Source organism: Pelmatolapia mariae, linkage group LG5 (assembly GCF_036321145.2).
Source record: "Pelmatolapia mariae isolate MD_Pm_ZW linkage group LG5, Pm_UMD_F_2, whole genome shotgun sequence".
Lineage (NCBI taxonomy): Eukaryota > Metazoa > Chordata > Actinopteri > Cichliformes > Cichlidae > Pelmatolapia > Pelmatolapia mariae.
The window spans coordinates 23,550,569-23,577,478 of NC_086231.1; the positions used below are offsets into that span (position 1 = coordinate 23,550,569).

The 26,910-nt window shown below is 39.5% G+C and overlaps 1 protein-coding gene across 6 annotated transcripts; it reads left to right on the forward strand.

Annotated features, from left to right (window-relative positions):
• The first annotated feature begins 161 nt into the window (after window positions 1-161).
• Window positions 162-26,390, forward strand: elmo2 (engulfment and cell motility 2). 6 transcript variants are annotated; one of them, XM_063474310.1, is made up of 24 exons: window positions 162-245; window positions 5,404-5,473; window positions 5,653-5,751; window positions 6,408-6,448; window positions 8,299-8,371; window positions 8,451-8,501; window positions 9,098-9,267; window positions 10,098-10,197; window positions 10,651-10,802; window positions 12,377-12,455; window positions 14,554-14,589; window positions 14,946-14,996; window positions 15,734-15,856; window positions 16,053-16,172; window positions 16,289-16,393; window positions 16,485-16,593; window positions 16,776-16,912; window positions 19,025-19,188; window positions 20,391-20,503; window positions 20,591-20,698; window positions 20,851-20,933; window positions 21,043-21,120; window positions 21,889-22,092; window positions 22,237-26,390. In XM_063474310.1, the coding sequence occupies exons 3-23, from the start codon at window positions 5,674-5,676 to the stop codon at window positions 22,087-22,089; spliced, it is 2,172 nt and encodes a 723-aa protein (XP_063330380.1). In that variant the 5' UTR covers window positions 162-245; window positions 5,404-5,473; window positions 5,653-5,673; the 3' UTR covers window positions 22,090-22,092; window positions 22,237-26,390. The 6 variants fall into 6 exon arrangements, with proteins under 6 accessions (XP_063330380.1, XP_063330378.1, XP_063330381.1 ...); XM_063474308.1 differs by having other exon boundaries at window positions 21,889-26,390; XM_063474311.1 differs by having other exon boundaries at window positions 10,651-10,796; window positions 21,889-26,390.
• Window positions 26,391-26,910: the final 520 nt, after the last annotated feature.

The window sequence follows — 26,910 nt, forward strand, 5'->3', positions numbered from 1 at the left end:
TTCTAAATTGATCTGTAATTAACCATTCGGTAGCTATCCGGACCACACAGTGAAATATGAACAGTATGTAAGGGTTAAAGTGAGACGACAGATTGAGAGTGCACAAATGATGAGGAGCCTGCCTCATTTGCAGACGGTGACATGGTGTCCCGCCTACAAGGCGTGGAACCGCGTCTCCTTTTCACGAGGATTTCACTGGGGACAGAGGGGGATACCGAGAGCACCATCGATGGCCAGAACACGGGGTGAGTAACACCAAGTATGACATTAGCAGATAAGTACCCCTCGTTAAAACCCTCCGGCGAAGCCGGTGAGCATCCTCTGCTCGGGTGACGGGCTGTATCCTGACTGCAATGGAGGAGAAGACGGGGACAGGCTGGGTTGGATGATTGAATAACACTAGCCGCCTTCTGAGGAATAACGGTGGTGCTCACTGTAATAGCGAGTGAGTTTGCTATTAATCAGAGGCAGAGAACAGCAAGAGACGTTAGCCGCTGTTTAATTAAAGAAACGACACGATCATGAGTTGTGATTGATTACGCTAAACATCACAAGGTTGCAAATGCAGCCTTTCAATGCACCAGTCGGTGGGCTTCTGTTAACCACAGCTTTGATCCTGACTAATCGATCACCAACAATTACGCTTTAAACATTTTAAGTTAAAGTTTCTGATTAAATAAGCGTGGATGGTTATATTAATGATGGCTGAGAATGAGCTGCTAAGAAGACATCAGCCTTCTTAATTGCCAGAGGATGACTGTTATCGCACTCTGGGATACCAGAAGATAAATTTGCCTTAATTGTTTTTTTTAAGAAAAATTACCTAGGCTGTTTTTCTCCTCAGACAGCAGCTATCGTATAACCAGAAGGGGCGCCACTGCGCATGATCAAGTAGGCAACTAGCTGTCATCAAAGTTAGGCGCTTCTCAGTTTTTCATGTGTGAACCCGTTTTTAATGCCCACTGGCCTGGATGGGAGCCCCGAACCACATTTAAAACCACAGTAAAATGGCGTCAGAAACATCCGGGTCGCGGCGAGAAGTAGCTGGTGGCGCCGGGGGGATACAAAAAGTTGGGAGTCTTTTGAATTTAGGCTCCGACCACACTGTTGGGTTTCTTTTCAGGCTTGAGCTTCTTAGCAGTAGTTGCTAAGCTACCACCACAGCGCGTGCAGCCAAATAAAAAGCTCCCAGTGCGCGCGGCAGCCGCGAATCCAGTCATACCAGCCAGATGACAGGCCCGCAGAAAGTGGAAAGAAAATAGTTCCCATCGCTTTTCATCAATATGTCTGCTCTGTGCACAGTCACCAGAATTGGACAAAACCAGCAGGTATTTTGAAATGGCGAGGCAGGAGAAACACAGGTGTAGTCACTGCATAGTCTTGTGGGATAAAGTAAAGGGTATCGATCACAAGTAAATACAGTGCCAGTACTGCCGATACCGATACTTTTAACTTAGAAATGCAGCTTATGTAGGGGAGAGCAATGTGTCATCACTTATGAGGTGAATCACCATCAGTTTGCAAATTCTGAACACATTTTAATCACCACTAAACCACTGTGATTTTTACTTTCTGCAATAATTAGTTAACAAAATAAAACACTTCATTTTTTATGAAGACCTGTGATGTAAACGTGTCTGTTTCTAAAGGACTTTGGTTCAACTTCTGATGTCTAAATGTCTTATAGGTTATAAATAAGATAGATGTGACATTCAACACAAAAACTGTGACATATTTTATATTCCCCCCAAAATAATGTATTTAACACAGTTCAGTGGGCAAAATACTGAACATAGAGGATAAAAACAAAGTATTGATGCTATTGTGCTATTATCAATTCAATACCAATACCAGTGTTGGTATTGATACTATTGCTGTTTGGACCAAACTGCCTACCTCTAGTGCACCTCTGGTTCGCTTGAATGACTGACATACCTAAGTTACGCTGATCTATAGACTATCCATAGAGAGCTTATTAATAACAATTGTGTTTTTACTTTTCCACCAATGGAGATGATTTACTAAAAACACAAACCTTATCTACAGAATATAATTGGAGATCTTTAGTAAGAAAAGCACAAGGGATACCTGATTCTAAATTCTGTCTGACTTTTTCGGTTTCATAGCTCTCAGGCTGAAAAAATGCATTGTAACTTCTTATATTTCCAGAAATGTATCCTGAAATACGCCCGATATCAGTTGGTTAGTTACAGTAATCTTTGTCTTTCAGGGAACAAGCAAATAAGAACAAATATTACTAATTTTACTTTTACAAAATGATAAATGACTCTTTTACTAACTACTATTGCTCATGTTTCTGCTGTGTTTCATCACTGGCTGTGGTTTCAGTTTTTGACCTAGCTGTTTATTAACATAAATATCTAATTGGCCAATCACATTGCAGCATCTCCATGCAGTTAGACATGTATACATGGTCAAGATGAGCTGCTCAAGTTCAAACCAAGCATGAGAATGGGGAAGAAATGTGAACAACTTTGAGCATTGTTGGTGTCAGACAGCCCATCTGACACCAACAATGCTCAGAAATTGCTGATATACTGGAATTGTCCTACACAAAAATCTTTGGCGGCTTACAGAGAATGGCAGTTCTCTGGGTAAAAATGCCTTATTAAGTTTAGAGGTGAGAGGAGAATGGCCAGACTGCTTTGAGCTGATAGGAAGGTAATAGTAACTTAATTACAACTTGTTAAAAGTACAGTAAAGATGCAGAAGAATGTCTTTGAACGCCAACACAACATGTCAAACTTTCAAGCAGATGGGTTCTGGCAGCAGAAGCCCACACTGAGTGCCCTTTCAGTCAGCTAAGGACAGAAAACTAACGCTACAATTCACATGAAAATTGAACAATTGAAGATGGGAAAAACATTGCCTGGTCTGATATTTTTTATTGCAACATTCAGGTTGTAGGGTCAGAAATGGCATAAACAACATGAAAGCCGGGATCCATCCTGCTTTGTATCAACAGTTATATTATATTTTTTGCCTACCTGAGAATTGGTGACCATGTCCATCACTTTATCACCACAGTGTATCCACATAGTGATGACTGCTTCAAGCAGGATAAACTGGAAGCAGTTCAAGAAACCGGTTTCTTGAACATGAGAATGAGCTCACTGTACTCAAATGGCCTCCACAGTCTCAGTCCAATAGAGCACTTTTGAGATGTGGTCATAGATCACGTCAATGTGCGGGCCACAAGTTTGAGACCCCTGGTTTATAGTAACAGATACTTTTTGTTTGTGCAGCTATTTAGCCACATGTCATTGCTGAATAGGGCTGGAGGCTGGACTGGGACGGAAAATCATCCCTGGCCGATGGCATAAGTTTGATTATGGATATTGAAGCAGTCGTATTGCAGCATGTGACAATAATTAAAAGCTACTCTTTAGCTATTAGTAGTGGCTCATGGTCATTTTAGCTGAATCCTTGAATCTCTCCCTTTCTAAATATGTCCCTCTATGTATTTTCTTACCACGTTAATTTAATTTTCCTTGTCTCTTCCTCACTTCTCCACAGCTGGTGCTAGCAGCAGTTAATTTGCTGTATCTATTATTAGTTTCTTTTTATTGTTTTCTCTCAGCTCCACCATCGCCACTTCTTCCACACAAAACTTTTTCTACAAGCTGCGTGAGCACACAGCGACGGTAGGGGAAGAGCTGGTCGTGTTAAGAGATTTGACTGGGAGATCCAGTGTCAGTAATAAAAATGAACAAATGGACTGCTGTCGGCGCATCCCAAAAGTGCGTTGGCCCACCGGGAAAATGCCCAGTATGCCAGATTACCGGTCCAACTCTAGTGCTGTACATCAGTACAAGAACATGTGGAAAATGTTTTTACTATATTTTCTTTGTAAGAGAACAGGCCTTTTAGCAGATATTAGAGATCAGAGATTATATAATGGACTGTCTGCAAAACCAGTATTCTGTCATGTATTATTAATTTTTCCTCTTTCTTCATCATAATCCAAATTTATTTTAGGCATAATTCACTCAGTGGTATTTTCAGACTCCACTGATAACTTGTTTACTTGATATAAATGTTAATGCTGTATATCAGTCTGTTAAGCTTTGTTCTGACACTGTCACAGTTGAGTGATCCCCTGGTCCAAAGATGAAAGGATTTGTGCATGCTAATTATTTAAAGTACAAGAGCTTAAATCTTTATCCCAACTTTGATCAGGAGAAGCTGGCATCTGCGGTGCAATAATATACTGACAGCTCATGCTGCATTCTCTAAAGAATGAACTTAAACTCAAGAACAAACTGTGCTTTATTTCGTGACTGATCAAAGGAGCACAGTGTCAGACATCACATCCACTGATCATATAAAATGGCAGGCAAACGTATTTATAGAACAAACATTCAAACTCTTCAGAAAGACTGTGCTGGAAATATCACTACGCTGATAAATCTCTAGGGAATACAGTTGTTGGTTCAGTTTGTTTCACAAAGGTTTGTCTCTCGTGTAACAGTAGGGCAGTGCTTTACTTCGCAGATGAGTAGCTGAGCTTTACAAAGCGCTTTGTATCCTGAAAGCACCCTGAATGCAAAGAGCCATTTGGGAAACAGCAGTGTTTCTTTTCTTTACAGCTGTCTCCCAATCAGACGGCTTTTCCTGCTCCCCCTGTGTCTGAGCAGAGGGGGATATCGGTGTGTTGCCAAAGACTGGTCCCTGCTGTGCTCTTCCTGCTTTTGTATCGCCAAGCTTTTTTTGTTGCAGATCGTGAAAAATATGTTTAATAAACGTCAGTGTTCTGCTACAATTAGGTGTTAAAAGTGAGGCCTGACTAAACAAGAGTGCAAATAAAAGTTAGAACAGTTATAAAAACTGAATTACTGCAAACACGCAGGCTACACGAGAGTGAGCGTTATAAAGGAATTTGAGTTCAAACGGAGCAGATGGCCAGAAGGTAACATCCCATATTGTTCCAATTAATAACCATTTTCCACACAGTTTTTGGATTCGTACAAGCTCTATTTATCTTTACTTCTTCATTGCCAAAATACAAAATGTGAAAAGGAAATAAAAGAGACGTTTTCAGTAATAACTAAACTGTAATAATTTACCGGTCTAATAATGTTTTTGCATAGAGGGTGCAGAGCGAGCTGGAAATGAAGGTAATTAGGTTATGCTTTGCAAATAATATGCAGATATGTCAAGGGCAACATAATACAGCAGACCAGACTCAGCTGGCAGAAAGCTTGACCCAGCCAAGATATTTATGTGACTGTGTGTGTGTGTTTGTGTGGGTGGTTTTGTGAAACAGTCATGCTTATTGATCTGTTCTCTGACAGATTCAGTTCACTGAAGAGAAAATGCAGCAACTGAGCGAATTGAGCTTTTGGGTCTGCATGACCAGGCTGTGTTTTTCTATGTTCACAGGGGAGCTGACACAGAGGTTTATGCAGCAGAGCTGTGACAGCGACTGACGCTTTCAACAGTTATCAGTTAGGTGATGTACAACCCCAGATTCATGCTAATATTCTCATTGTCTGACTCTTGAGCCACATAGCTCAGCAAGGCAGTTCTTTGTATTTTTAATCATCATTTATTTGAAGAGTAACATTTAAATGTAGTGGTTCAGAAAGTCTCTGAATGACTGGTGTTATTTATTTTCCTTTTTTTCTACAGGGTACTAACTAAAACACGGCCATGCCTCCCCCATCTGACATCGTGAAGGTGGCTATTGAATGGCCTGGTGCCAATGCTCAGCTAATAGAGATGGACCAGGTATGCATGAGTACGACAAATGAAATAAATCCTCACAATGCCTCTAAGAACTTATCTTCCTCTAGCTATTACAGTGAATTATTCAATTCAGTTCAGTTTTATTTATGTAGTGCCACAACAACGGGTCGCCTCAAGGCTCTTTATGTTATAATGTAAAAACCCTACAGTAAAAGAGAGAGAATCCCAACAATCAGATGACTCCCTATGAGAAAGCACTTGGCAATAGTGGGAAGGAAAAACTCATTTTTAACAGGAAGAAGCTTCCAGCAGAACTGGGCTCATGGAGGGGTGGCCGTGTGTCATGAGTGGTTGGGAGGTGAGGGGAGGAAGACGGGCCAAAAGACACACTGTGGAAGAGAGTCAGAGATTTATAATAACTAATGATTAAATGCAGAGAGGTGTATAAACACATGTGTTCTGTAAAGAGTTGAGTGAAGAATAAACGAAGTGCATAACAGGAATGGGAATAACAATTAAAGGGGAGAAAATTATGTGCGGCTTTAATGTGAAAATTTCATGTATGCAAAATATGAAAGTACCCCAACTGGCAGATTTGATAGATAGTGCCATGTGAGGAGTGATGATTCATGATTCCTTTAAGTTCTTTAATGTTGAATTTTTCAAGTCTGTAATGAGTTTCTTTCCCCTCTTTGCAGAAAAGACCTTTGTCCTCAATAATTCGGGAAGTATGTGATGGGTAAGTATTACTCCTGTATGTTTTAATTGTTTCCAAAGGTATGTTCTGTAGGATTACTTAAAATATTTGAGATTTATTTAGTTTCTAAAGTGTTAGCTAGAGCTGGGCGATAGAACGATAACGATATGTATTGCGAAATAACTTTTTCTCGATAGAAAAATTAAACTATTGCGATAGGCCTCATCTCTCTTGCTCTCTTAAAAAAAAAAAAAAGAAATCAGCCAATCCAAATTAAGTAGCGCAGAGCCGAACCAATCACAGCCGCAGCGTCACGTCACTTGACTTGTTGCGTACAGCACAAGTGCCAAGGCGCACATGTGTATTTGTTTGGGAAGCAGCCAGCCGGAGAAGGGGGTGGGGGGCCAGCCGCCGTGCTGCCCGGGTAATGGAGGAAATGAGTGTGCCGACTAGAGAAAAATCAACTGAGTGCGTGACCAAAGGTTACCGAAGAGAAAACAGATGATGGTTCCAATGCCGGAGAGATTGTCGAACGGAAGGGCCATAGAAGTTCCGTAATGTGAAGGTATTTCGTCTATTTCAAGTCTGACAAAAAAACAGAGTAGCGCACACTGTAAATTGTGCCGAAAGCAAGTCTGGAAATACAATAAACCGGTGCATGCTCAATCTCTCACTGAAAGCGCTAATTCATCATTCGGCTTTTGTCAGACTAAAGTTTATTGTTAAGAATGTTCTGTTAGCATCTTTATTTTAAAACTGTTTGAAAAGCTAAGCTATACAACAAGGAGAGATTGAGAATTTCCTTTTAGTTCTCAGTTTATTTGATATTGACAAAAGTTAGTCAATTTTGTCTGTTCTTCTGTAAAACAAACTAAGATTTATTTTTAGAATTAATATTTTGTTTCTAAGTGGAATTGACAATTTAGTAGTCTGTTTTGTTTGTTCTATTTTGAAACTTAAACGCTGCCTTTTGTGTAGTTTGCAATATTTGCCTATTTATCTGAAAAAGTCTCATGTTCCTTAAGTACATCTACCCTGTTGAACTTATTATGGGAAATAAATATTTAAATCAAAACAAGCTGCTGATTATTTCACATTTTACTTGTGAGCAACGTCACATTTAAATCTTACAAATATAGTTATTTGGCTTATATCGTGATATATATCGTTATCGCCAGAAATGAAAAAAACATATCGTGATATGAAAAAATCTTATATCGCCCTGCTCTAGTGTTAGCTATAATGAACTAGACTTTGGTGATTAGTAGAATGTATTTAAAGCTTTATTACAGATAGCTCAATCAAATGGTAGATCTAAGGAGCACATTAGTTAACTAACTAAACTGTAAGAAGCAGTGAAAGCCCAGAAAAAAGATGAGAAATGTCATTCTCTTAGATCTGCGTCGTGAAAGTCTATGTGGAAAAGCTAAACTGACATGAGAAAATGCTTATGATGACCACACTTACTGCTGTAACACCATACATAACCCCACTTACCTCTTTCTAACCCCCATTGTTGTGTTTGGACTTTTTTGCACCTAAGTGATGGCTATTACAGATTTTATCCCACCTATCCAGCTCTTAGCCTGGCTCCATCTACCCACTGCCTCCTTTTACCATCTGAAACAGAAAATTCTTTGCACTTTACTGTTAACACCCACTGAGTGATTCTCCTCCACAGCCTCTTGTGTTTGCTGCTCGTGTAAATACAACTGCTGAAGGCAACAATCTGACTTCGAGCAACCTTTTGTTCATGCATACCAGAGTATGCTGCATTGCATTACATTTCTACAGTGTGTTCTACTAATTTTCTTCTTTATTTTCCTAGTATTCAAAACTGATATTGAATATTAATTCTTTAGCAAACATTTTCTCTCTGCTTTTGTCTCCAGCTGGTCTTTGTCTGGCTCAGAGCAGTTTGCCCTGCGTTATGCTGATGGTCCTCAGCTTTATATCACTGAGCAGGTGAGCTTCATTGTTTTCTTCCTAACCTTGAGATGAGGACTTTATGAATCGATACTGAACTCTGTTGTAATCCTTTCAGAGTCGTGGCGACATCAAGAACGGGACCATTCTTCGATTAGCAATTTCTCCTGTAAGTGAAAAATGTGGCATTGATTTGAAAGTGCCATAGCAATACATTTGCTGGAGAAGCGCTCTCTTGTGTGACAAAATAAATACAAAAATATATTAAATGCTTATGTTTTGCATGTCTTATAAGATGCACTCACTGTTAACAATAATAGCCATTACTACAAACATTAAATCAGCCAATCACGTGGCAGCAACTCTGTGCATTCACGCATGTAGACATGGTGAAGATGACCTGCTGAAGTTCAAATGAAGCATCAGCATGGGGAAGAAAAATGATTTAAGTGACTTTGGATGAGGCGTGGTTGTTGGTGCTCGACAGGCCTGTTTTGAGTACTTCAGAAACTGCTGATCTTTAGTTATATAATAAAAGCAAGGTGTACCTAAAAAAAGACTAGTGTATATATCTTGCAGTTTATAAGACACTGGTCTCATAAAAGATCACATTAACATTTGCTATTGTAGCTAATAGAAAATTATTAAAATGTATTATTCCACATGGGCTATAAGTTTCTCCATATATGTTTACAGTAAATTCAGTGACCTGGACAAGGTGATGAAGGTATCATGACACTGATTGATCGTGTTTGTCTCTGACAGGCTCGTGCTGCTCGCCAGCTCCTGGAGAGGATCCAGTCCCATGGCATCGATGCTCGCCTCGAGGCTCTGAAGGAGCTCGCCAAACTCTCTGCAGATCCAACCTTTGCTGCAGAGTTCATCAATATGGAAGGCATTGGGACGCTGGCTCGTCTTGTGGAGAGCGGCACTCAGTGAGTTTTTTACCCCTCAGCCATTCAAACTGATACCATTGGTGACCTTGTTCTCAAGGTCAGAGGTCAAGTTTTCTGAAAAGCTTATACTACTTGATACTTGTGAAGGAGGTGATGTAAGATTTTGAAATTGATACCATAGGTGTATCTTCTAGGACAGCAATCACCAACCCCCGGGCCACGGACTGGTACCGGTCCGTGAGTTGTTTGGTACCGGGCTGCGAAAGTTGAGGCCCGGGTGTGAAATTTATGGTTTTTAGGGTTTTTATCAGTTTTTAGCATTATTTTTTATCGTTTTATCGTTAACTCAGTTTCCCTGGGTCTTTTCCCATGTGTTATGAATAAATATTTTATTTATCCGCGACACCTTAAAGGCCAGTCTGGTCTGTGGCACAAAAAAAGGTTGGGGACCGCTGTTCTAGGAGGCTGAGGGGTAACGTTTTTGTTTTGTTTTTTACAGCTGACAGAGCTGATCGATGACTGTGTGTTGTATCATCTTTGTTGAATTTGCAAAGCTTGGCATTGCTTAATGGCAGTGCTGTAATCTGCTAAGGCTATTAGCAATTTTTAAAGAACATCAGTTTCCTTTACTTTTGCTGCTTCCTTCCAAATCCACTACTTGCACTTTTAAACTCAGTTCACATTCATTTAGTGATTTTATTTATATGTTACAGTTGAATTACTTGTGGAGGTCAAATGAATCCACTTAATCAAAAAGATAAGGTTTGGCTTTTTAAATTCTGCCCTCGTATCAGGATTTCTGTAAAGTTAATCTAAATGTTAACGTGTGATCTGAAAGGCCTGCCCTGACTGTACTTCACTCCCTTCAGCTTTGGTGAAATGTTGGCCTTCACTCTCACTGCCTTCCTGGAACTAATGGATCATGGCATTGTGTCCTGGGACCTTATCTCATTGTCCTTCATCAAGCAGGTACTTCTTCCAACAAAAGAACAATTCATAGGACACATTTTTCATTTCAGTGAAACACCACTGTACAACTTTCCACTTTAAGAAAACAAAACTAAACTTCAAGGTCGGTCATTTTTATGCCTTTTTATCCTTCCACTTTTCTTTAATTGCACTTTTTCTTTGACCTCTTTTTCTACACAAATGCCGGATATGTGTGGGTACAGTTGCTGAGCAACTACTCACATAATTTGGAGCTCATTCTGTGTTTATGTAAATAGTTTTCTCTGGAAAACTTCATCCTAGCCTTGGCAGTCACTTGGGAGAATTTTGCAGAACTCTTGATTTTGTTTTCTTTGTACTGGATAAAAATATTCTACTCGATTTTTGTCAAAATGAACCAAATAAACCAAGAAATGAAACAAAGAAACAAAATTTGTTTCTCTGTGTTAACCGGTTTTCTCTGTGCTCACTTAGATTGCGGGCTACGTCAACCAGCCGATGGTGGACGTGTCCATCCTGCAGCGCTCCTTGGCCATCCTCGAGAGCATGGTTCTGAACAGCCATAGCCTCTACCATCGGGTGGCACAGGAGATCACCGTGGGACAGCTCATCGGGCACCTGCAAGTGTGAGCACACACACACGCACAGGGGCTTCCTGCGCTCTGAAATGGGGGAAAGTGGAGGGTATAGAAGTGTGGGGTGACTGGATAGAAAAAGTTGCTGTGAGTTTTGTTTCTGTTTATGTGGATGGGTATGGGTGCACAGATGATTCCAATCAAACAGCATTGCTGTTATAAGATTTTTGTTGTTGCTGAGAACTCCCATGAAAAGACCAAAACCAACAAGTTAGGAGGACACAAAACCCCCAAAAAGGGGGTCGAACACATGACATGGAGAACGCATACAACCTGAATACACAGGGTGGGCAGGGTGACTAATTGGGGGAGGGGGTCAGGGAACATAGAGGAAGGAAAACAGCTGAAGAATCATGCAGTAAGTAATGCTGAAAACACCATGAACCAACCAAACTAACCAAAACTCAAAGAGCTCCTAACCAAGAACCTGACGCATAGTGGTGATGGAAACTACTTTTACTGGATGTATCAGGCTGCCAGTTTCGTTATAATCAGATGAAGGAATGCCTGGTGTGAATGTTAGTGGTGACCTTAAGTAGTTAATCTGCTCTGTTTGCTCAAGTGTACAAGTGTCAAACATAAGGCCTGGGGCCCAGAATGGTCCCGATGCAGACTCTCAGCCCACTGGATGGGGCCTTTCACTAAAGAACAAGGCAAAGAGAGCATACATTTTCATATGTTTTACAGCTTTTCCTACTGATAAAAACCTGCTCCATGGCCATTATTACTGTTCTCACAATTTAACCCCAAATACTTGGCTTAATTCTGTTTCTTACATATATCTCAGGGATTAAATGTGTAGATAAACGTATTTACACTGACAGAATGGGGAATTTCACTGTTCTGGCCCATTTAGGATCAAAGTGGGCTGTATGTGGCCCACGATGTAAAATGAGTTTGACATGCCTGCTCTGGTGAGTTTTCACAGCAGCACGACTGCATATGAGTCACTCGCAAAATCAAATCAAATCTCTGTGCTAGTTATAACGATGATACATTTTGTATTATCAACAACAGTGGAGCCCTATGAAATAATGAAAATGAATCTTCTTCTTTTGGATACTGCCTTTAGGGGGCGCATCATCTGCCTCCATGTCACCCCTGTCTCATCCTCCTCTCTCACACCAACCCTCTGCATATCCTCCTTCACTTCTTTCATGAATCTTCTCTGTGCTCTTTCTCTTTTCCTCCTGCCTGGCAGCTCCATAGTCATCATACTTTGTCCAGTATATCCATTATCCCTCCTATGTACATATCCACATCATATATGCCTCACTAATAATATTAGGTATAAGATCAAAAAGCATTTTCTGTTATGATAAACTCAAAGTTGGTTTTGGTCTTTTTATTGGAGTAAAGCCAAAGTTTAGAAAAATGTCACATAGCAAAACTAAAGACTGGTGCAAATAAGACGCTTCTAAAAATCCTGCACCCATCCCAGGTGTTTGTTTTGATGGTAATTAGACTATTTTTTTATGCTGTTAGCCTGTAGTTTTGTTCCTGTGTGGAGATTTGCAGAGCATGCTGCTTCTAACTGGTTGTTGCGCTGCTGGATATTCCTTCAGGTCAAACCAGGAGATCCAGACGTACGCCATCGCTCTCATCAATGCTCTCTTCCTGAAGGCACCAGAGGACAGACGGCAGGTCGGTGCACTGCACTAACAGCACAGAGACAAGGACAGACCTAACAGACCTAACTGATATACTTCTATTAAATCTTCATATTTCATCCTAAAGAAATCCACTTATACATAATAGACATTGATTCATAACATTTGTGGTGTCAGAGAGCTGCAGACAGGGGCTCACCGTGGTGCGCACCAGTAGGCCAATTAAAGCTAATCTCACGAACAGACGTCTGTCTGCCAGCTGTCACGCTGTGGATTCAGCCATCGCTGCAATGACAGTCTCACTCCAGATACTTTCCTTTGAGGTTTGTACATTTGTTTTGCTGCAGTTTTTCCAGAGCAGCTCAGTGAGGTTAACTGGCCACCCATCTGCAAGTGACTGATGGTTGTTTGCGTCTTTTAGAAAAAGAAGTCGGAAAACAGAAAACAATGAGTTTTAAGAAAGCAGCTTCTTTCCATTTAAAGACTGTTCTCGATGTTATTCATGTGTAATATATCACATCACATTACATTGCATTTCTATTTCTATTTTCAGTTTTTAAGTTGATTCAAGGAGAGTCGAACAAAAACAAATTGAATCTCGAGTATTTTTGTTGTTCAGATAAATGTACAAATACCGAAGATGGAAGTGTTTCTGTCCCACCTGTCACCGCCATCCATCCTCTCTCTCCTAACTCCAGCATGGTTCAGAGTTTAACCTTGTTTAATACACCTTACATGCAGTTGTGTGCTTTTCTAAATTATTGTTCTCCATGTAAACTTTGATTTGCAGTTTATGCCAGAAATTGTATTGTAACATAGAAAACACAACATTTCTTGAAATGTCCTATAATAAATGTAGTAGTACTTACAGTATGTAGACGTTTTCTACTCGGTTTGAGCAAAACGCTTTCTAACTACAGGCCTCATTCATGCAGTCTCACACACGCATTCATGATTTTAACCTAACAGTCACACACTCAAACTCTGTTAGATTCATCGAGGGCAATTTGGGGTTCAGTACCTTGGCAAAGGATACTTTGAGATGCATACTAGAGGAGCTGGGGATCACACCACCGGCCTTCCAATTAGTTAAACAACTTGCTTTACTTCCTGAGAACTCTCAATTAAATGTTTTAACTAAGCCAAAGAATTTAGATAAAACTAAAAAAAAATTATTGCTTGTTGCTGTCCTCTGTTAGTACAAACCCTCCATTTACACAAATTGACGATAGCTGTTTACATTTTTTAAAGGATTTTTCAACAGCAAAATATGACATCTTACATTTTTTAATATTACTTTTTTCGCTATTTTTAGTTATTTTAATTGTTACTAAGGCTGTGCAGCTGCAGATTTGCAACACCTGGTTTATACTTAAAGTTTCCCAAATGCAAAGGTGCTAAAATCATCAGTCCTCATTCAGCTTTAAAGTTCTAAAAAATTCAAGTGTACACTCAATTATATTTAATCTCAAGATAAAGTATTTTCCTTAATTTACTGTGCAGTGCACCAGTTTTGTTTTTACCGTAACAGTAAACGGTATGCAAAGGGCTTTTAATGTTCATTTATCTCCAGTTGCTGTTGTTGACCACTGGAGGGCGAAGTGAGTCAATTATACTTGGAGAAACACAGCAGAAATGCATCCTGTGTTTAGCTCACGCTGTGGCATTACAGTAATTACCATCTAAATGCCAGTTTTCACCTCATTTAGCAAATAGGCATAAAGTAGCACCTCAACTTTTAGATATATAGATCTCTCCGCATCAGTTTTTGATGTTTTTCTTTTTTCTTATAAAAGAGGAGAGGCAGGGAGGAATCAGAAGAGACTAACTTGTTTACAGTACACACATGAGAGCAGCCAGTAAGCCTCAGTGATTTGCATGTTTAATGGTAGTTCTAAGCATCATCCTGCTACTCTGTGGGTTGATAAATCCTGCCGTGGGTGATGGTTTATAAATGTACTTTACGTCGGGTGCATTAGGTGATGTGTGACTGCTGATTTTTATATGATGCTGTTTCATGTTCTTATTTCGTTGCATGCTGTGCCGGTGATGTATCTCATGGTCCATGTGCGTGCACGTTTTATTTCCATTACTGTTACACCCACACTACTCCTCCCACTCTGAACCCGTAGGAGGAGTATACTAACCCGCTGGAGCAGCACCTCACTGTGAGTACACATCCCTCTTTAGCTCATATCATCTTTTCCACCTCTCTTTCACTGTCTGATCCTTTCTGTGTCATGGAAAGCTGCTGCATAAATGCTCAAATTAAGCCAGAACCATAGCTTGCTGCACCAGCAGACAGACTCGTCACCGACTGTGAGACATATTTTACAGAAGGTGTGAAAGGCAAATGGTTTAAACCATAGATCAAAATCTAGCTTTAGATTATTTCTTCAAAATTCTCATTTATCCATAGGTTGATGTCAGTAAAATTAGCATTGGGTGCGATTCTAGTTTGTAGTAAATCATAGTTCCTAAATTGATTTTTGTGGGTTGGAGTAATGTCTGTCTTTACCCTCAGGAAATGGCAAGCTCTTTGGCTCAGAAACACCTGCGCTCCATCATCCTCAATGTGAGTATCAAGTCTGAAACTCAGACACTAAAACGTAGCAGAGCTTTCATTTGATGGCTGTTAAGCTTTCCAAGTACTTTAAACAATTCCCATTGAAAGTGTCAGGAACTACTTCCAATAAAACTCCCGAAAACCTTGGTGATACACAATACTTGCGTTCATCCTCCTTTGAGACTTTAAAGTGTTGGCGTTTGGTGATGGTTTCGACCCTTGAACAAAGAGCTGGTCACAATTTGGAAAATGGAAAGCTTTACTCACTTGCAGGGCTGTGACACAGAACCAGCAAATGTGATATGGGGCCAAGTCTATGAAGTGGAACAAAATCTCTGAAAATGATTCCTTTTGGCATTTGTCTGAAAGCGCCTGGTTGAACTGGCTGCAAATGGCTGCAAGTTGGGAAGTGCTGCACTCAAGCCTCCTGGAATAAGGAAAGGTCCTAGAGCAGCTCCACCATTGTGCTCTTTCATGCACTGTTAGTGTGACCTGGTTATCTACTAGATAAATGTCTGTGCTATTTTATTTTTTATTGTTATTTCAGACAAATTGTAATCATGGTGTATGTCAGAAAAATGCATATTTTGCTTCTAATTAGAAAAATAATACAATTCATTTGGTCCGTTTTTGTTATATTCCATCAGTAGCTTTGGTTTGTACTGCTTCATATGATATGCTGCTTGTTTACAAATTTGCAGCCATCATAAAGGCTCAGCTAAAATCCCTCTGCTCCTCCTTTCCAGCACGTCATCAGAGGAAATCGACCAATCAAAGCAGAAATGGCACATCAGTTATATGTGCTGCAGGTGTTGACTTTTAACCTTTTGGAAGAACGAATGATGACAAAAATGGATCCTAATGACCAGGTAAAAAAGTGGAATAATGAATTTTGTGCTTATTTCCATGTTGCTGTGCAGTGGTTTGTGTGATTTGAATGTAAAGTTTACAGCCATTCACTCTCTGCCAATTGACCTAGCCTTTTTGCCTTTTTCATTTCATTCCTTTGCAGCTGTGTGTTCCTGTTTATGCTAATATACTCCAAACATGTTTTTTCTCTCACAGGCTCAGAGAGACATCATTTTTGAGCTACGCAGAATTGCCTTCGATGGAGAAAACGACCCCACTGGCACAGAGAAAAGAAAGGCCATGTACACCAAGGACTACAAGATGCTGGGCTTCACTGTGAGTCTCCGCTAGAGATTTCAGTTTCTTCTGGAATGATCTGGAGGTTGAAATCGACCCAGTTTGGTGCAATTCTTTCTGTCTCTTCACTCACATTATCTCTATTTAAAATGCAGAACCACGTGAACCCAGCTATGGACTTTACCCAGACGCCACCAGGGATGCTGGCTCTGGACAACATGCTGTATCTAGCCAAAGTTCACCAGGACACGTACATCAGGGTCAGTGCTGGTCTCATGCATGACTTTGCCGAGTTTACAGAGCCAGCAAAGTCTTCCACAACACGTTAACATGTTTCCCTACTCATGACAGATTGTTCTGGAGAACAGCAGCCGAGAGGATAAACACGAGTGTCCTTTTGGCCGCTGTGCCATCGAACTTACTCGAATGCTGTGTGAGATACTCCAAGTTGGAGAACTGCGTAAGCAGCTTTGCATATGTTGCTGTTGTATTTCAGTGTCACTCTATCCCTTAATGTTTTTTTGCATTTTTGTTAAATTTGATATTGAACTTGCTCCTCGATTGCAAAATGGTGTGATATGGAAGAAGTGTGTCTCCCTCATGCTTCATGTTTTTCATTTAGAAATCTTTTCTTTTGTGTAGCTAATGAGGGCTGCAACGATTATCACCCCATGTTCTTCACCCATGACCGGGCATGGGAGGAGTTCTTCTGTGTCTGCATCCAGCTGCTTAATAAAACTTGGAAGGAGATGAGAGCCACAGCTGAGGACTTCAACAAGGTCAGATATGAACATACACAACACATTTACATGTCAACATTTCCACCCTAGACAACCTTTTATATCATTTGAAATAGTATAAACCATACTGCCACATGTTAGACCATGTGATTGATTGAGTGGTTTATAGATGGATGGTGCAATGGTGCAAGCCTCTTCGTAGAGCCACTTATATGACAGCCATTACAAACCCAAAGTACTACCTTTTCAAACTCTGTGAAGTAAAAGTACTATTAGTATAGTTAATTGTGTGTAATTAAACTAAACACAGATAATATAGTCAGATTGTTTAAAGTTCCTGGGAATAATTGGAAATTGAGTTCTCTGGGTTTAGTTTAAAATACATGTTTAATTATATTTACTTAAATTTAACTTTATTTATCTATGTTGTGGAGTAGAGAGAGTGTGTGACTCCTGAGCCCAAACTGGGAGCTGGTTCCACTGTAAAGGTGAAGGCTCTGCCTCCCATTCTATTTGTATTTCCCATTCTACTGCTAGAAACTCAAAGCAACACAAGTAAATCTGAGCTCTAAGACTAGAGTGCTTTCTTTTGGCTAACATGTTATTGTAAAGTCTTTAAGATATCACCGTGCCTGATCATTTGATCTGATCATATGAAAATGAAGGCAAACTAATATGGGAGAAATATGATCTATTTCCAGTCCCTTTAGACTGATTATTTTCATGGTAAAACTTTGAAGAGAGTAACTCCACACTCTCTCGTCCTCACCTGTAATCATGCACCTTGGACTCTGCACTGTTACCCGACACTGCTCTACACGACACAGCTTCAAGTTACAATACTGGATTAATTCAGTCATACGTATTCAAATATATTAAGTTGGTAGATGAGAATGCTAATGTGTTTTTTGTATTGCTCTCTGCAATAATAAAAACTTAGTAGCTTGACCACAGTCTTGTTATATAATACAATTAATATTGTGTTGGTTGTCAACCCTACTGAGTGAGTTTGTGTTTTGAACAATGTCACTTCAAAGTGCTGGTGCACTGCATTCAAGCTAGAAATGCTCAGCAATGGAGGGAAATAAAGAAGAAGCAGAATGTCTGTTTGTGTTTTGTCTTTATTTGATAGTAGCAGTAGAGGTAGATGGGAAAGTGTTAGAGCAGGTCATTTTCATACAGGCCACCAGTCGATCACGGGACTCGGCTGCTGATGCTGCTCTCATCCATGTGGTTGGTGTGGATGCTAACTAGTTGGTTTGTCTCAAAAACAGAAATTGTTCAGGAATGTGTGCTTTGATTTTTGTAATCAGATTCACCCAAACAGTGAATATTCATGACTTTGGTGATCCCCACGACTTTCTCTTTTTTCAGAAGAACACATTAATTCCTCTCTGTTGGCTAATCATTTTGGCAGTTCCTTAACTCAGTTTTTCTTTCTCTCCATCATTAGGTCAAGAACTTTACTTTGTACAATATGTCGGCAAAAAATGTTTGTAAAACATAGACCTGTCTATGAGCCACAGCTGCACTTTCCTTCATTAGCTAATTTTCAAGTGGTAATCTGAAATAATTAAGTGCTAATTATGGAAAAGTCACCACACTGACATAACCTAACTAAAATGATGATTTAACAAGACGGTATGATTGTAAACACAATCACTCAAATGCAGTGATGTTGAGTACAGTAGGTGGGTTGCTTACAGTAGGTGCTCATCATTACCAAATACACACCATCCATCCAGAGCAGACTGTGTTTGACAGGTATCACTGTGAGGAATATCAGGCGTAACACTGACACACATTACTGTAGCTGCTGTGTTCTGCAATGTGTGACCGAGCAGCTCACTGGAGCAAACAGTTGAAAGGTTTTTGGTTTATTAAATAATGCATGACAGTTACTACCTTGAAAGACATTTAATGAAATGAACAGGGATATACAAAGCTGTTTTGTGTATAGAGTGGTTTAAATATTAATACCTTTTAAACATATTTCAGTCAGCAGTTTTAGCTTCTTCCCTGGGGAATGAGGGTTCATTAAAAGCCAGTGTTACTACTCTACGGTGTACTGTACCCATGTTAGCATTCGGGAGAGTATGTCATCTTTTCTTACTCGTCTTTTGTGTGTATGTTTGGTTAAACCCTCACCAGGTGATGCAAGTGGTCCGTGAGCAGATCACCAGAGCTCTGGCCATGAAACCGTCGTCCATAGACCAGCTGAAGACTAAGCTGCGAGGCCTCAACTATTCAGAGATTCTGCGTCTGCGGCAGTCAGAACGAATGAGCCAGGATGATTTCCAGTCTCCACCCATCATGTCAGTTTGTGTCCACACTACTTTTCTTTCTCATTACCTGCCTTGAGAATGTGGCTGTAATTTTTTTTTTTCCCTTTGCTTCGCAAGTCTGTCAGACTGTTGTGGTGTCTGATCCTCGAAACACCTGCTGCACTTGGCGTTACTGCAAAGTTAGGGCGAAGGCAGTTTTGAGTTCTTTGGGTTGTGTGTATATGTTTGGACATTTTAGGACACATGTCAACATGATAGCATTAAAGATATGACCATGAAGCTTTACAGTGTTGTTGCTGAGATCAAAATGAAGGTCAAGAATAGGCGGGTGCTGGAAGTAAACTTCACTCACACAGTGTTTCCCAGAAGAGGTATCTCTTTCGTCTTTATCTGGTTGACAAGCCAACTTTGTTGATAAAGCACTTTAAAAACAGCAACCACTGTCTGAAGTGCTAAACATAAGAATAAAAATACATTATAATAAAATATTTAATAAATGAAGAAAAAAATTGGCTCAAAGCCGAGCAGAGGAGGTGCGTCTTAGGAGCAAATTTAAAAATGGCCAGTGAAGAAGCCGGTCCGATGTGTAGTGGCAACGAACTCCACAATTTGAAAGCTGCACCTGCAAAAGGCTTGTTCCCTCTACACCTCCACGCACGGAGTGGAAGCTGATTGGCTGAAAGAAGACAGGCAAGAAGAGGATTGGACTGCAGTAATGGTGTCTGTATTGAGATTGATAGCGAGGGAAAATGGTAGTGATGTGAAGAACAGACTAGCAGCTGAACACCCAGGAAAGTAGGCAGATGAGTGATTACAGATCTTCCTTATTGAACTTCAATAAGGAAGCACAGGCTTGATTTTAAAATGAACTCAGAGCAGTGAAGATAAAAGAGGAGTAATGTGCTGTCTCTTCCGTTTTCCAGTTAAAATCCAGCAGTTGCACCAGCTTGAAACGAGACAGGGAGCACTCACCAATGTACAAAGAGTTACAGGAATCTGACAGAGCTTTGATAAAGGCATGGATCACTGTTTTAGAGTGACCCATGACCCATATAGCTGCACTGGTCTGACTGTCCAATCTTAAGTCAAACCCACGTTTGTCACAGTAGGTGCCACTGGGCCCACGACAACATGGACTTTCCCACGATGCTTGTGTACTCGGCTGTGGTCTCTAGCATTTGAGGAGTTTTTAATCATATCCGAACTGTGTTCTTTGTGTTTTTATGCTGCAGTGAGTTGCGGGAGAGAATTCAGCCCGAGATCTTAGAGCTCATCAAGCAACAGCGACTCAACCGGCTGTGCGAGGGAAGCTGCTTCCGTAAACTGGGCAACCGTCGAAGGCAAGGTACAGTACAGCATCAGAGCAATCGCTTTGCTCTTATGAATGAGCGCTGATTGTAAACTATGCACCTTGTCCCCTTCTTTTATCTAGAAAAGTTTTGGTTCTGCAGACTCTCTCTGAATCACAAAGTGCTGCACTACGGGGACTTGGATGAGTCACCTCAGGGTGAAGTGCCTTTTGAGCTACTCAGTGACAAGAGTAAGACACTATAGTGGTTCCATCTGCCTGATAATAAGTCTTTCATAACACAGACAATGACACTGTCACCAGCAGAGCACGCCGCGTCCGTCACAAGGCTGACCTTAATAGATGAATATGATTATGTGTTTGTTTCTTCTGTTTTTCCCCAGTCCCCGTCTCCGATATCAAGTCTGTGGTGACAGGGAAGGACTGCCCTCATATGAAGGAGAAAAGTGCTCTAAAACAGAACAAGGTAGTGTCATTTTCTTTCTTTTTAATTGCCATTCTAGTCTCATAGGTGCCCTTTAATTCTGTGCTGCCACTCGGTGTAGAAACTCTGTTTGACCTGCTGATTCCCTCAGGAGGTGCTGGAGTTGGCCTTCTCTGTCCTCTATGATCCCGATGAAACACTTAATTTTGTTGCACCCAACAAATACGAGGTAAGCTCATGTGTGCACGATAACATGACAGCTGTTCTTCCTTTTGTTTGGCACATGTGAGAACTTAAATCCGCACTGATTAGTATTTCTATTATTAAAACCTGGTTGTTTGTGTGGCGGGCTTGGAAAGAATTAGCTTTAACTCCCCCTGAATTGCACATCCTTGTGGAACACTTTAGCATCATTAACTTCTTTACTTTGTTTTACAGTCAGCAAATCTACTGATTTGCCTTAGTCTCACAGCTCTCATCATCCTCATTTCCAGCGACAGCAGGCAGCTGAATAAGCTCTGACAGATTTGCTGTATGTTACCTTCCCAGCACTAAACGGCAGACAGATAAAGTTAGCAACCAGCTGGTGAACACAGCAGCTAAAGAGCCAGATATTTCCCTTGGCAATTGGTGTAAAGCAGAATGTGAGTTAATATTGCACTTACTTTTGCCAGGTGGATGGAAACACTTCCAAATGAAGTCCAAGTTGTTCGGTGTTTGCCACTTATGTAAACTGTCAGCTGTTTCCTAATACATTGTCTATATTGACTTTAAAAGGTGATAAAATGGGTGTTAATGCAGTTTTTTTTATTATTGTAAAACAAACAAATATTTCAAAAATATGTAAAAAATGTATAACTTTCAGCTAAAAGTCTAAAAGCTGCTGTCAGAAATCAGCTAACGTAACAAAACAAAAACCTCTTCTTGGATATTTTCCCTCATATAGACCTGGCTGTGTTTCACCTTCATGTTTCTATGTGTGTGTGCATATGTGCAGTATTGTATCTGGACTGATGGGCTGTGTGCGCTGCTGGGCAGAGAGATGGGCAGTGACCTGACACGCAGTGACCTAGATACTCTCATCAGCATGGAGATGAAGCTCCGCCTCCTCGACCTTGAGAACATCACGATCCCGGAAGCGCCGCCTCCTGTGCCAAAGGAGCCTAGCTCATATAACTTCACCTACAACTACAGCTGAGATGTATGTGTGCGTGCGTGTGTATGTGTGTTTGCAATGCATGCATGTGTTTGTCAAGGACAAGTATGCTCAATCTTTTGATGAATTTAGCGAATATGTGGAAAAGGCTACTTTGATTTTTTTTTTTTTTTTTTTTTATCATTTCAGAACCTTGGAGGCTTTTACTTGTTTGTGACGCTGGATAGGAAAATGTGTTTTATCGCCTGATAGAGCGGTCAGAAGTCAGGGTTTGGTAGAGAAATGTTCTCCTGGAAGAGCTGAAAGAGATGAAATGAGAGAATCTCATCTATCGGAGCGTTTCAAGCAGACTGCAGATTTGCTCTTCTTGTTGTTTGCCATATAAAGGTGGACATGAACACAGATGAAAAGATCAAAATCTACAAATGAATGTTTACATTTTAGTCCAACTTGAAGCATGAGACACTTGCCGTTTCCATGGCAACTAAGAACGAAGTAGCCAGTTTTAAATACTGTGTTCACTCCGATACTGCCTGCTACTCCATGTGTACAGATGTACAGTACAGTGTAATCACTTCCACACCCTGCTCCTCATCGTGGTCTTATTAATATTAATATATCTCATATGCAATTGATTAATTTAAAAAGGATTAGACATGTGAGAAAGTTTGAGATGTAAGATGTATAGAGCAGAAGCAGGTAATGTGTAACTATGTTCCCTTATTCACTTTGTTTTGTTTGTCATACATGGGACAAAACGTTTATCAGTAGGAATTATAGCTTTCCAGAGTCCAAATGATAATATAGAAAAAAGATGGTGAGGTGTAACTAAATTTTAAAAATGCTATTATAAAAGACCAGAAAACTGATGTGTGATTAGATTTGGGAAGTTGGAATATTTGCATTTAAGCATTTTCTTTTTCTTAAGGGTGTCGAGTGATTAATTATTCGACCAGCCATTTCAGCTCCACACATGATGATACAGTCATATATCTGTTGTGGCTTCAGTTAACTGAGTAGCATTGATGCTGCTTCTTTCTTCACACCACTACACTCTTTTCATAGACCTGTTACACAGTGTGAACGTACTCTACCATATAAAGGATTAATGGAATTGTTTAAGTGTTTCTTGCCAAATGTAGGTGTCTGTAAGTGTGTGTCTGTGTGTGCAGATTTTTAAAGTCTGTGTGTGAGTTTTTTATGTTGAGAGACTGAGGGCAAAATCTCTATATTTAAAGGTCACGCTGCTTGTTAAAGTCGGGGTCAAAGCCCTGACAGCAAACACAATTAAACTTTTTTTCAATCATAGTCACTGCATTGCCTTATCATACGCTCATATGTTGATAATGAAACACTACAACACACTAAGATATGCTTATATATCTACTCATATGAGGAGTTCATAAGTGTTGTATAAGCAAATAATTATTTATAGACACAGTATAATACACTTCTAATACTATTTCATGTCCACATATGTTAATAGTTACAATACTGTGCAAAAGTCTTGAGCCTTCCCTCACTTCTTTATATTTTGTTTCCATGGACCCAGACTTGCTAGTCTTTTTTAAAGTGGTCTTGAGCAATAGTTCTCCATCCTTTCTATCTTTGTCTTTTCGTTAATTTTCAGTCCAGTTCTTGCATGTGAACATTTTCAAAGGAATGTTTTCTTGTTGTTTGTGAAGCCACTTAACACCAACTTTTGAATCATTTACACATAAACATAAACTAACTAAGTCCTAACTCAAGGGATAAACCAGTATTGTGTCTACATATAACAGCTTAACACAAAAAATCAAAAACATGTTTATTCTCAAAAAGCTATTCGCCCCCAAAATTGGCATATTTCATATTTTCATATTTGTGCGTTCTTAAAAGAACACTGGATAACAGCAGGGGCAGGCCTAAAAAACCCCAAAACTGTCTATAGTAGATCAACAATGTGTGAAACTCATGCCCGTAAGAAATAAAGATAAAAAAAAAATAGTCCTGCAAAGACCGGACACATCTATTGATCCATCTACTGTTCACTGAAGCCTCAATAGCAACTTAACGGCAGCTGAGAAAAGGTTGAGGTATGCCAAATTACCAAAGAACTGGACTGAAAATCAGTGGTGGTTCAAATATTTGTCACTATATATGGTTAAGGTCACAACAAAGACACAACAGTGAGTATGGGTGAAGTGTTGGGGATCTTATCCAAAAATTCTGAAGCATGAGTGGAGAAAAGTACCGTCAGACTTTGATCCACCATGCAGTACCATCTGGAAAGTACCTGATTTGACTCATTTTTCATTATTACATTGATCCCAAACACACTGCCAATGCAGTAAAAGCTTTGATGGAAAAAACTTTAATGGAAAAAAACCCTGTGAAATACTATCAGTCATGGATTGGCCTACCCAGAGTCTGGACTTCAACATTATTAAAGCCCTGTGGGATCATTGTGAAAGATAATGAAACAAAAACCAGCCAACATCAAACCAGAACTTTGAATTACCTTCATGAAGCCTGGAGAACTATTACTGAAGCGTACTTAAAGAAATTACCAGTAAGAATTTCTAAGAGATTTCATACAGTGTAAAAGAATAAAGGTGATCATACCAAATATTGACTTTAAAGCTTGTTAGAATTGTACAAACCCTGTTTTTGCCTTACATGATGAATTTCCATGTTTGTTTGCACAGGTTTTAAATCACTTCTTTCCCATATTGCAATATAAAAAAATGAGTGCTCTAAGACTTTCGAACAGTATTGTACAAAGTGGATTATAAATCCTCCAATTACTGTTTACATTTAGTGTGTATTATATTGAAACTATCAGATTATCTAGGTTAACACTTATGTTATACTGTGTTGCTAAAATGTTTTCAGTTTCCTAGTTGGTGACAAAGACTTTAGTCAACACTTGCATACTGACTTAAATCAGCTACAGCTCCATTATAATTTGTTATAAATAGTTTATTGATTTACTGTTAATACAGTAAATACATAGAGTTATTAAGAACTTAATTTGGAAAGTTCATCCTACAGAGTGTTAAAAAAGTGTGAACATATAAGTCATGAAATAATCAGCATTTGGAGCTTTGATTTCCAACTTTTTATCAAGCAGTGCAAAGGCAAGCAGGAAAAACAAGAGGACATAAAACACAATCAAATGCACAGAAGGAGACTAAAACAGAGTGGCATCTAGTACTGCTCATATATCATAGTGAAGTATGCAGCATTGTGTGTGCTTTGTACACAGTGGTAATAATTACAGTATTGTTGCTTGATGTCATTTTCTAATTTCCACATAGTTTCTGGTTCAAAACTTTGTCTTCTAAACCAGAACTAATTACTTGTGTCATTTGTTAATGCAGAGTAGAATTATATTTTTGTAACTGATCGTACGATTTTGTCAGTCTTGAAGAGAATGGGAACTAACAGTGGCATTTTCACTTCACGTCAGTGGGTGGGGTACATTCAGCATGCTCACGTCACACTGAAAGCACCTCACATAATTTAGGACACCAACTCCAGCCACTTCTTATGATGTCAGCTTGTGAAGAGGTTTACATTTGAGATTTTTTCTTGTTGTTTTTTGTTTGTTGGGTTTTGACTGATGCTGAAGGATTAACAGGTTAATTTCACTGGTTAGTGTTACGGTGAGCCAAAGAGTTCAATTCCAGGCAACTAATGAAAACACAAGAACGCAAGCAAACTACTAAAAGATTTTTCAGCATTTATCAATGTGAGAAAACAACCACATGCTGAAATACCGTCAGAATAAACGCAGAAACTTGGATATAAACAGAATACGAAACTGTGACACAACTTAAATGACACTAACATCATCTTTCACCTTCAAAAGCAACAAGCTACGGTATGCTCATCAATATTTAATGACCCCTAAAAAGACTTTCATTGTATTTGCAGTGGCTTCTGTGTATGCTAATGCATGAATAATTGCTATCATTTTTATTATTTTTGCTAAATCTGTTGTCAGATTTGAATATTTGATGAATATTTTCTAAAGTTGCTCCAAAGTAAGTTGCAGTATTTTGAGCTCTCTGGGCTTCCGTACACTTTTTTTATTTCAGAAAGTAAATGGACCATTAAGCTGTGTTCAGAAATCAGCTCAAACAGGTTGGCAACGACAACATATTACAGGAAGTAAAGGAGCGTTGCGTTGGATGTACAGTTTGACTTTGAGGTTTTTGCATCTGGCTCTCTTTTACATGACTTGCTAAACTATTTATTTACACTTGGTAGTGACAGTAAAGAATGACAAAGTAACATAAATTTTAAACATGGTATACATATAAGTCATTGTATGTATATACAGTATTGTGTTGCCTTATTGAAGAAATGTATTATGTTTTGTGTGAATAAATGCAAACTAACTACTGATGAAAGTGGGTTTTTTTTATTTTAGGTGGGAAACTGGGGTTTGTGTTTATAAAAGATGACTAAATTAAAATATTGGGCAGTTTATTAGAGCATATAATAAAAAAATTTGTCTAAAATTCACATATTGATATCTCTCAAAATGCAAGACTGGCTGTAACATTCATGGTAATTGATATTGGTTGATTTATTGGGGTTTTTTTTTAGCTTTAAAGATTTTCTTGTTTGAACTCTTTGTTCACTGCAACATCCAGTCAAAGTAAGCTAAGAAACAACAAGCAGTTATGATCAGTAGATACTCCAACCTATATAAACCTAAAGGTGCTCCGCCAAGTCAGAGAAGCAATGTTATTACTACCATAAAACAGGACGTGTCGCTGCAAATTGTTTGACACAGCATCCTCAGGGGGGCGGGGGGGAAGCAAGTTAAAGGTGTCATTGTCATTAGAAGTTGTAAAAGTTGCCCCAGGTGAA

What these genes read in the sequence shown, in the direction of transcription:
- elmo2 (XM_063474308.1), top strand. Translation starts at nt 5,674, where the DNA reads ATGCCTCCCCCATCTGACATCGTGAAGGTGGCTATTGAATGGCCTGGT. An exon ending in CTTGTGGAGAGCGGCACTCA is followed by an intron (nt 9,268 to 10,097) that starts GTGAGTTTTTTA and finishes CACTCCCTTCAG; the next exon opens with CTTTGGTGAAATGTTGGCCT. An exon ending in CGCTGGAGCAGCACCTCACT is followed by an intron (nt 14,590 to 14,945) that starts GTGAGTACACAT and finishes CTTTACCCTCAG; the next exon opens with GAAATGGCAAGCTCTTTGGC.